A 12068-nucleotide genomic window follows, 5' to 3' on the forward strand; every position below is an offset into this window, starting at 1 on the left:
TAACTTATTGTGCACCCAACCATCTAATATGTCATACAAAATGTGATTATATCATTATAAAAGTGATTATATAATCCAGATACTGATTAAATGTGATTATATCATTACAAAAGTGATTATATTACTCTCTCTATATTAAAATATTATATCTTTATCATCTCATGGTCCCCACCCAAACTCACTACTACTTTTTTTTTATTATATCTTTTTCTCACATTTATTACTTTTCAATAAACTATTAACTCCACTATCTTTCTTTTACAATTTTTTAATACTCCAACTACCCCACTTACTTATTATTTTATTTAAGTCAATTAAATTGTCTAAAATTATATGCCGATCATATTATAACACTTAAAAAAACAAGGAATGAGTACATAATATGTAAATGAATCATTCAATCATTTATTACTACTCCACAGTATTTTTTACTTTTTTAAGATTACCAAAAATTCGGACATCCTATTTTAATAAACCATCCTCACGTCTCATCCCCTCCGACGTTTCCGTCCACCATTTTCCAGTTTCTGAACATCTTTGGAAGAAAAACAAAAACCCAACTTCCCAAAAAAAAAAAAAAAAAAAAAAATTTCCATAAAAATTTATCAAGAAATTCTGGGTAATGGCGATTCATCTGCGTCTGAAGGGGACGTTGCTCCTCTTTGTTGTTGGTTTAGCCATCGCTTTTGCGGCCGATGATGCCGTTTCTTCCAAATGCAGCAACAAACCTCGGAAGGTCAGCTCAATTTTTTGTCAATGTACCTCAATTGTGTGTTTTGGATCTCAATTTTGGTTTAAAATTTCAATTTGATCAATTTATTGTTCAATTGGGGTATGGTAATTTCTGATTTCAATTTGTAGATTGCATTTTTTTCTTGCAATGGAAATGAAATTATTATTTGTTTGCCTTGAATTTGGGTTTAATCTAGTATTTTTGTAGTTGGTTATATTGTTGAGAATTATTGATTATTAGATTCTAAATTCATATCCAAAGGTGAAAAGGGTTATTTTTAAGCAGATTTGGCTGTATTTTCGTGGCTTAAATAAATTTTTGATGCCGGGTTATCATTGTGGAGGTGCGCTCAGCTCAGTGGTTGAAATTCAGTTTTACGGCGGTCTTTACCGTTGTAGATATTAGCATACAGTATCCAGACAGTAGTATTTAATTCGTTAGTTGAGATTCGGGTTCACAATTGGCTACCTAATTTGTTAAATTGGACCAATAATTACCATGTCACTAGTATGAATTATATGATTAGCTTTGATTTTCTGATTCGTGGTTCGTTTGAGGTTGGGGCGAATCAGGTAACACTCATCCAGGGTCTTCAAAATTTTTAACGGTTTGTTTAGCATTCCTACATAGTTCTTTTTTTTGGTGCAATTTTGATTGACCTAGTGAATGTGCTTTAATGTTTATGCAATGAGGAGCTACACTTTTCACTTTTCAGCGAATTGAAGTCAATTTAATTAAGATCACATCCTCTTTCATAGCTTAAAATTTAGCTTAACAAAATAGATTTGATTCCTTGTAAATTGTAAAATCTAGCTCGTGAATACTTAAAAGTTCATCTTGACACAAAAATTATTGTCAACTTAGCTCAGTTTGGCTCATGCTCCACCTTGAAAAGCTATGACACTATAGTAGACATAGTAGTATATGTTTTTAGTTTTTGTTGAGTACAAGTTTAGGTATTAAGGGGGCGTTAGGTATGGGCAATCAAATCAGGGAAAGAGACGAAAAAATAATGAAAGAAAAAAAAAAACTATTTTTTTCCCCATAATTTTAAATTTAATTAAATTTAAAAGGAGACATGAGGAAGACTTTTAGGATAGTCTAATAATTATATTTTGCAATAATTCATTAGTTGTTGAAATTTGTTAGAAAATATGTCAAATAGTTTTCTTGCTATGTTATCAATCAATGTCAAAATTCTAGTGGAAGAAATATTTAAAAGAAAGATTTTGTTTATCTTTCCAGCTCCAAATTTAATAAAATATTAGTATTTTTTTTTTAACTATCCTATTCTATTACTTGATAAATAGCCATGGATTACATTATTTTCATTATGGCTAAAATTATGGTAAATAAAAGAAATCTAATTAACAATGTAAAAAAAAAAAAAAACAAAAAAACAAACAGTAATACTTACATTTAAGTGGATTTTTTTTACTCATTAAATTTTCTTTAACCGCAATTGCATCCCTCCCTTTTTTTTTTTTTTTTAAGTGTTACACTTACCAAATGTAGCCGTTTTTTTTATAAGTGTTACACTTCCATTTTTGGCAAACTATCCCATAATATCTCTTTTTTCTCCCATGGTCCCCGCTAAAACCCACTACTACATTTATATCATTTTTTCCCTTCTCACATCTCTTAATTTTCAATAAAATATAAACCCCAATATCTTTTCTTATAATTTTTTAATACCTCAAATACTCCACTTACATCTTTTATATTAAAATCAATTAATTTATCTAAAACCATGTGCCAGGCAAAGTGTAACACTTAAAGAAAACGAAGGGAGTATGCTTTAAGATACTTTTACTAGTAGGCTGTTTGCTAGAATTGTACATTCTCCATCCTTGAACAGTCATGACTCTTATCATAACACATAGTATTACGAGATAAATTGTTTTTTATTATCAATTTTTATTTTATTAAAAAGTAATTGTGGTTTGAGATTATGAGTTAGTGGGGTGCTTTTTTAATTGAAGGAGCGAGCATATGTGTGCGAGTGTTTGACCCTAAATTGTTAGTAGTGGGAAGAGATAGGGATTCAAATATTGGTGGGGTTGTTCCCAAAGTAGATTTGGGAGTTAGGATGAATTGAAAAGGAAAGGGTAAAGGTATGAGGGAGTCCATAACATGTAATGTTATTAAATCCAGTATGGATTTTGTTTGGTCTAATTTTACGTATCTTCTATTGTAGTTTAACATCTCCTTGTCCGAATCATATGCATTGCCTCCAGTATATACAAGCCTCTAAACTTTTATCAGTGCTTATACAATTTCCGTGCTGCTACTTTTTTTTAATGTGAGTCTTTATTAATGTATGTGTTTGGTGCATTTATCTCTCCAGGTTAAGGTGAAATACTGGATCAATGGTGTTGAAAAAGGTCTTTTGAAGGCATTAACTGCAGATTTTGGCCCTTACCCTCCTCGTGAGGAAAACAGTCCTAGATTACCAGCTGTATTAACAAATCCCGTGAATGGTTGCTCTAATTTAACATCGAAGGTCAGTGCTGCATTAAGTTGAACATAACCTAAGCATATCTTCTTCTGAATATCTTTTTTTTTTTCCGCATGAGGGGGATGGGTAGAAATGAAGACAAGATTGGTTTTTGTAGAGCTTTCTTTTTTGTATTTTAGCAATGAAGTCCTTTGTACCATCAATTTTGATGTGTATGATCCTGTGGGTTTTTTTTTTTTAGTTTCCTTTTTTCTTTTTTTCTTGTTTATCATTTCCCTTTTACAAGTCCACTATCAAGTTCTCAAGACTCATCAATGTTTCTGTGATGTATCCTATACTCAATTGCAAGTTTCCAAGTAGTCACATCAGTACATTAATTGATTAAAGATAATTGATGTAATTGTTTTTGATTGGTTCTCTGAATATGACTACACTGGTGGTTGTGTCAGCCCAATTATTAATGTGACTTTGATTTGGTCTAGAAGAAAACCGAAAGATCAGATTGGTGAGAAGTCAAAATCTAGGGTAAAAGTAGCTTGAGTTACACTTTGGCTTGTGCAACCAGGAACTGACTGGCTGGTTGAAGTGTTTAGGTGTTTGAATGAATTGCAAAAATGCTCAAAGCTGAAAATGAATGCTGAAACTTATGGAGAGTTCGAATCCTTTGTCCCATTCTTATGTCTCATAACTCTCATTTATGTACCACTTGATGTTATTGACCTTTGGTCCACATCATCATATTTACCCCTTTTTATATCAAAATGTATACAATTAATAATCTAAATATAGCTTTTTTTTGAATCTTCACTATCTCTCTTTCTTGTAAACCTAGACCGATGACCACCATGAAACCCCTTCATATCCTTCATATTCACATCCTTAAATTCATAATCGAGCACAAAATTAATGTATTCATCAAATTCTCTCTCATACAACTGGAGTAATTTCCTTCACATTCAAACAATATTCCTCACCATAAATTTCAATTATAGTCAACCGTGGTGATGGCCAGCTTTGATTGGTGACCCGAGATAATAGGGGGAGTCTTTGGGTTATTATAATTTTTTTAAAAATTTTATTTTATTTTTTGTACAAGGGGTTATAAGTTAGGTAGCTTTAGCTGTTTAAAGGATTTTCCCACTAGAGATGAATAGAAAGATGACTGGTAGGGGGAGGAAGGAGGAGGTTGGGGGGGGGGGGGGGGGGAGGATAGGTCTGAAGTTTTTTTTTTTTGTTTCTCCAATTTGAACACAACAATGAAAAGAAATAATAGAATTAAATATGTGACAAAGTCCAATAGAAAAAACTGGCACACCTGGTACGAAGAAATGGCACAGAGGATTTCAATCCCTTACAAGAAATGTTCACTCTTAGTGCATGTTAGTGTCTTTAAGAGTGTGATGATAATGGGGAGTATATTTTCTTTTCTAGGGTTTGTAATTATTAAGAAGAAGATAAACTGTTGATGTTATTTTAGTCACTTCTGTACATGAAGGCTCATCCAATAAAACTATAATCTGGTTTGCATGATGGAAAGAATTTATTTTTCTGTTAAAAATTTGTTGAAGTTTGAGATATCGACAACATTTTTCGACATGATTAGAAAAATAATATGAAGCCATTGGAGAGGAGGAAAAATGCTCTAATCCCTTTGTGTAAGAAATTAAGAACGAAGGCAATGTCAAATGCTAACTATCGTAGGATCAAATTGATGAGTTCTACAGTGAAAATTTGGGATTTAGTGATTAAACAAAGCTCAAGGAGAAGTGTGAAGATTTTGAAGAACCAGTTTGGCTTTATGCGTGCAATGATAGCTATGGAGGCATTGCATCTTATGAGATAACTAATGGAGGACTATTGGGATAAGAAGAAGGATTTACTTATAGTTTTCCATTGATCTGGAAAAGACAGATGATAAGGTGCCAAGGAAGATATTTTGGTTGACTAAAAGGAAAAACTTTTCGCCAAAATATATATTGAAATCATTTCAGACAATTAACTTGGAGATAGCATGAGTGTGCGAACCAGTGTTGGGAAGATAGAAGATTTCCTTATTAAAATTGGATTACAAGGTTGAACACTTAGCCCTTTTCTTTTTGGTGTAGTCATGGATGAATTAACGAGTTCAATTCAAGATGATGTGCATGATGTATGTTGATGATATTGTGTTGATTGACGACTATGACGAGGAAAAAGAAGATGTGGAAAGTAAGTTGGAGTTGTGAAGACAAAAATTTGGAATTTCTAGGTTTTAGGTTGAGCATAATTATGATGAGATATGTGGAATTTAAGTTTAGTGGAGTTAGAAAAAAGGAGGCAGGGATGGGAGAATTGTCTAAGGTTCATTTATTCCCAATATCTGGGATCTATTTAAACACATGTTTATATAAGTGGAAGAGTGCTATGGGGTTTTAATGTGCTATGAATTGAAGGGAAAAATCTACCACACGACAATTAAGCTTGTATTATTATATGGTACAAAACGTCAATCGTGAATAATTGTCACTTTTATACAATGAATGTGGCGGGTGTTGGATGCCTAACTGTACAAGAAAAGATTGGTAGGAACTAAGCTAATATAGAAGTAGGGGTTAAATCTATTGAGAACAAGATGGGAAGAATCTCCTAAAGGTGATTTTGCCATGTAAGACAAAAATCGAGTGAGGCTCCAAAAAGGCAGATTTTGAAGTAATAAAGTGCTCATATTGTGAGGGGTGGCGGAAGACCTAAGAGAACTTAGAGGAGGGTGATTTAGAATGATATGGGGCTATTGGGGATCGAGGAAATTTACCAATAGGTAGACTCACCTTTTGTAAATTACATTGAGGTGACCTTATTATACAACCTTTGTTGAAATTGTTCAATCTAGCCATCAAAAAGTAAATCACTAAATGCCTCTATTGTTTGAAAAAAAAAACCCGATTAAGAATTCCTTACTTCACTTTTTAATCATGATAAATCACATTAACCTAATACTACATCCATTTTTTTTTACTCCCTTTCTACAAAGCCCTTTTATCTTTTTGTTCTAAATTTTTATACATTATTTCAGTTTTGGCAAGTCCCCTTTACTTATGGCTCTACTACTAGCATTATGCACATTTGTGTAGTTTAAAAGTTAATTTGTTGCTTAAGTAATATAGTAAATATATATTAATCAATAATGCAAAGATGGAAAATAGGTCTAATGTTTAAAGTAAATGCATTAAATAAAGCCATTTAAGCTGTATATGCTCGCTATATATTATCAAAGTATGGACAATATATGACCATGGTTAGTGAATGTGAATAAGTTATACTCCCTCTGTTCTTAAAGCTCGACTCACAAATGGAAGACTCTTGTTTCTAGAATTGCTTAGAAAAAGTGAGTGTTTAAAAAACAAGTGAATAAAGTGAACAAGATCCCATATATGATTATGTTTTGAGGTATAGAAAAATTGTTAAATTATTCGATTCCATTTGCATCTAAATTTCTCTACATCCCAAATGAGACTAATTAAATTTGAAAAGGAGTAAATAATGACACTCTCTACGACTCTACCCTACCCCTATATACTTACCTCATTGCCTTTTGCACATACTTATGCACAAGTGAAAAAGTAAAGGGAAAAAAAATAGCTAGGTGAGTATGGATTCAACTTAAGAGAAAATAATAGTGAGAGAAAGGGAACTTGATAGGAAGAAAAAAATTGGAATATATGATCCCAATCAACCGATATTTTATCATTTTAAAACCCTATAACTTTATACCCAAAATAAGGGAAGCAAATATATGGTATATATAGCTCTTTTGAGGGTTTTTTTTTTAATCCCCCCATTCATGTCTATAAATTGATTTTTTATCAATAAAAACATATTAGTACTTTACTTTTTTTAATTGCCAAAAAAAGTGATTATGAATAAGGTTGTATAGTAGGACAACTGTATGTAAGTATCAAAAGGTGAGCTACCTCATTGTAATTTTTTTTGTAAAACCTCATGCCATTAAAGGCCACAAATCATTGAAATGTGTTTTCCATTATGGGATTGGAGAGATTGGGGAACAATTGTTTTTGAATTGCATATGGTGTTTACTTTGGTAAGCATGAGAGTGGTGGACTGTTTGGTGGTTGGTTTGTGCAATAATTATGATGGTTTAATGTTACGACGACTCTTCATTTCGCTTCCTGTACTCTTGTTGGAATTCGGACATTGATATAGCTATTAATTAGACACTTCATTTTTTACCAAAATCAGACAAAAATTTCAAAAAATGGCTATGTCCATAGCTGGACATGTACCTATGTTTGACACTATTAGCCGAGTCTGAGTTACATGAGGATCTAATCTGAAAGACATCAAGATGACTAAGAAAATGTGAGAACATATATTGATGAATAAATAAGAAGAATTGAACTTGATGGGAATATGTGAAGCAGTTTCCCGTGCTTTATTGTTTGTTCCCTCTTGTTTGTCTTTCTTAAAAATATTATTGAAACTGTATAGTTTATTTGACTGAGACAAAATTTTATCTTCCAGGTTAGTCAATCAGTTGCACTCTCTAATCGGGGGGAATGTGAATACACAATCAAGGCCAAAGTTGCTCAATCCGGTGGTGCTGCAGCTTTGGTGCTCATAAATAACCAAGATGGTTGGATTTCCTTTTCACTTTCTTTTTTTATTAGCTTGCAGGGTGTCAATCAGTTATTGTCTGTACATTTTTAATCTTTTGTTTTCATACTCTTTCTAGTCAGTGTTTGTCCTAATTGAGTTTTTGCAAATGAAAAGTATATGTTGCTTGAAATTGAGCTATGCATAGACAGGAAAAAAAAAATACAATCATTATGAAGATGAGCGAGTAAAATACACAATGTACGCAAAAGAATGTCTTTTTGTTTGCAATAGTGGCTGGAAGAAATCTATCTATGCTACATGTTTCCTTCTTTTTCTATGGCTTATTTTTTCCTAGTTACTGGCTAAACTGTTTCTTCCAAAAGGGTAGCAGCATAAGATGTACTTGTAGTGATGTTCGTGAGGACAATTAATGTTTTGTTGATTTTTCCTTGAGTCCAATATTTTCAAGGTCATATTGTTTTATAATTGCTGATGGGTATGGATTGTATTGGGAAGAGGAAGAAAGAGAAGATGAGTTGTCAGGCTTCCTTTATTGAAACAAAGGAGGAAACTCTGGTGTAAAAAAATGTCATGTTAATTAATAAAAATGTAATTTAACCTTAGGTCTAAAAGCAAAGAAACCAATAATTAAGGAATTGCCATGTATATTGATACGATTGTTGCGTGTCTGCTAAAATTACCTATCTTCAACGTCCTAATCATGTATAGGGAAATCTAAGGTCGATTGCTTAGAGAATTGGATTGGATTCATCTGAACCCTATGATTTAAAAACATGAAGGACTAACAATCCGAATCAATAAGAAGGAAATAATGTAGTAAATTAAGAATCTAAGTAACGAATAGTCAATAATAATATCTGTTCCCGAAACTTCAACTTACTTATTCACTCACTGCAGACTGGCCAGACTCTTTTTTCTAGGAAAGGTTAAAGGTGGATAAAGTAAAAAAGAGTGAGTGGAAAGGTAGTAAAAGATATTTACGAAAATGGAATAAAGTAAATGTGAATCAAACTTCTGAAACACTGAAAATAAAGAAAGTGAGTTGAGCTTTGGGAACAGAGGGAGTAACTATAGTTACACCTTTCATTCTCACAATTCAATAATTCATTGCTTCATATATCTACATACCTTACAAAGAGTTAGCCAAGCATACTAAGAATCAAGAATTGAAAAAACAAAATTCTAATTCAAAGAATTCTCTAATTTAATAACATGTGAATATCAATGTAATGAAAAGAAGCAATCTGTAAATATTATTCAATAACCAATTGGAAAATCAATTGCATGAATAGTTTATAATACAATTGGAAGAAAAATAGCAAAATACAATTCCATGAATGGTATAAAATACAATTAAAAAATAACTACCCTAAACTATTAGTTTGCATCACCTAAGGAAAATACAAAGAAAAAGGAAGATGGATTCTAAGACTAATGGAAAAAATTCAAGAGCAATCACAGTTGAAACCAAGTTGCGTCGACTTCTTGTTGGACTGCTAGTCTCTTCTTCTTCTTCTTCTTCTATTCACTGTTTGCTGCTGTGAATCTGCTACCATGGATTCAGATATGATACTGATTTAGTAAAATGCTACTCCTGAAACTCTATTGATACTATACTAATTTAGCCACATCTTCTCAAAGAACCCCATTATTCTGATATTCTCCTATCTCTTGTTCTTCTATCTCTAATTGCTTGAATATTTCACCGTCTTCATGAACTCTTGCTGTTGTTGCCTTGCTGCTATGAGCAAAAATCCACCAACATCTTTGATGGTGCTATGCGTGTAGGAATTTTGAGTGTTGGGCTTCTTTCAGATCCTTGTTGGATCCGCCGGGGTGTTTAAAAACCTAGTCCGCACTTGACAAATAGAATGGGCTAGAACGAAGAAAACCGATCCGGTCTATTTGCGAAGTCAAATTTTCTGGTCTCTAGTCTTGTTTTTTCCAAAACCCTTTAAAAGTCGATGTTGGACTGGACCCGTATTTTGTTTAAAATTATACATAAAAAATTTATAATGATTTATTCTCTTCTCTAATACCCTCCTCCGCAACACTTCCCTAAAACGGATTTTTTTTCTAATGTAATACTTCCTCCGTTTCTATTTACATGACTAACATTCCTAAAATGGAAATGTCATATTACTTGACCCATACTATAATTGGTAAGATTTTGGTAAACAAATTATCTAAAGACCTTCATAAAGTGCATGTGGGGTACAACTTTTGAGGGTAATAAGGTGAACCATGTGCACCAAATACTATTTCTCTCTCCTCTTCTTAAATATTGTGCCAAAGGCTATGGGTCAAGTAAATAGAAACAGAGGAAGTAATATGAGCTGTGGTCCCTAAATGGAAATATACTACACTATTTTATTATTTCTCTCATCACATGGTCCCTATTCATACTTTTTTAGGGGACGTTTGGTTCATTGAGCTGTGATGGATTGGTATGGATATCCATACCAGAGTGCTATGGAATCAAAAACCCCATACCAACCTAAAGTTGTTGGAAACTTGGAATTATGTTGGAATGGTTTCTATATCCAATATTAATGCTTGGTTAACTTTTAGAATGGATTCTTAGTCTATAATCACTTTGACTTTTTATTTATTTAATATGTCACGTTAAGTTTTATGTAGTTACTTAAAAAAAAAACATTTATATTTCGTAAAGGAAGCGCAAGCAATTAAATTCTGCAACATTACATCTGATCAGTGTTTAGGATTAAAAAAGCATGGCATCTCCCACTATGAGAGAACACTCTTTTTCATATGATGAAAAAAATAGGATAAATAGTACTTGGACAGTCAAACCCTTAAAGGAACGAACTTACTGTGAAAAGAAGAAACAGGAGATAGAGGAGAAGAAGATCATGGCCGGCAGTAATTTCACATCGAACTCAATTGATGACGACAATTGCATCCTTTATTTAAACACTATTATAATCAGCCAACAAGAAAATTATTGAAAGTTCATCAAAGACAATTACAAGTTTAAAATAAAATTATCTTATCGACTAGAATCTAACCATGCCACAGAAGATTGAAGGAAGGAACAACCGGTGACAGATCGCCAGCTTCCGAGACATTCATTTCTTGGGTATGGGTGTATACTTGCTGCTTAAGCTTTTCTCTCTCCTCATCTCAAGCTTGAGTTTTATAACTTTTAACCCCAACAAGCCCCACATACATAAAATTTTAGCAAATTCAACTCGTACCTAAAACTCCACCCGGGTCAACGTGCAATTCAGAAAAACGGAGGCAGTGTGTTGGAAGGTTTATACATTATGAGTCTGAGAAAAGCTGTTGACTTCTTGATCGCGCTATTTCATATTAGGCTTTCAAAAACGACATCCAATTAGTTTTCTTTTATTTATATCTTTTTGATTCCATGCTATTATAAAAATCTGTACAAAAATATTGAAAACTGGTCTTTGGGTCTCTTTTTTGGTCTTCCAGTGAAAAACTCTTTGACATAGTATTTCAGATTGCTCCCATTTTATTTCATTTGGAGAATGGCTCAAAAATAGTGCATAGTTCATATCTTTTGTAGATTAATAATGAAAAATATAGCAACTCATATTTTGGGATGGAAAATGTACTTATTAATGTCACTTATACCCATATTTTACAATAAAATTTTCAATATAAATTTTTTATTTTAAAAAAAAATTGTACTAAAAATAATATTTCCTCCGTCACATAATACCTTATCCGTTCATTTGTTTTATTTTATCCCAAATACTATATTTCCCTACACTTTCTCAGCAGTCAATTAATCGTATTTCTTTCTTCTTGTTGGGTTAAATTACCCCAATATCCTTATTACTTTCTCTTTTTTTCTAAATCCCATGTGAGTTACCCACCATCAATGATAATTTTGTAAATTATGGTATTATTGCACTTACCCTCCATCTTTTTCCTTAAGTTTTAGTACTCACTACTTTTATTAAAGTTTCATACTTTACAAATACAGTATATTTTTTCTCCAATACATGTGTGCTGAAGAGAACTGAGTAACCTATTTTGGGACAGAGGGAGTAAGTCTGTGACCTTATCATTTATGCATTGAACAATTTGGTAAAACTCCATGGTAAGAAGATAGTGCGTTGGATATAGACTAATGGGAAAAGGAATTGTAGAAATAAATAAATGCAACAATTTGAAGTTTACACTATTTAGATACTAACTTCGATGTTGAGGGAAAGAAGACATACATGTATAATTTGTATCAGAGCAGTTTAACGATAATACTTACCATCA

General features: G+C 32.4%; 1 protein-coding gene across 1 annotated transcript in view; it reads left to right on the top strand.

Annotated features, from left to right (window-relative positions):
* The first annotated feature begins 494 nt into the window (after nucleotides 1-494).
* The window catches only part of LOC145567581 (signal peptide peptidase-like 5), a 28829-nt gene continuing 17255 nt past the window's right edge, over nucleotides 495-12068 (top strand). Inside the window, exons 1-3 of the mRNA XM_081626892.1 lie at nucleotides 495-736; nucleotides 3081-3236; nucleotides 7710-7821. Of these exons, the coding sequence (XP_081483018.1) occupies nucleotides 623-736; nucleotides 3081-3236; nucleotides 7710-7821 (382 nt within the window). The 5' untranslated portion in view covers nucleotides 495-622. The remainder of the gene's footprint in view (nucleotides 737-3080; nucleotides 3237-7709; nucleotides 7822-12068) is intronic.

Source organism: Chenopodium album, chromosome 11 (assembly GCF_948465745.1).
Source record: "Chenopodium album chromosome 11, dcCheAlbu1.1, whole genome shotgun sequence".
Taxonomy (NCBI): domain Eukaryota; kingdom Viridiplantae; phylum Streptophyta; class Magnoliopsida; order Caryophyllales; family Amaranthaceae; genus Chenopodium; species Chenopodium album.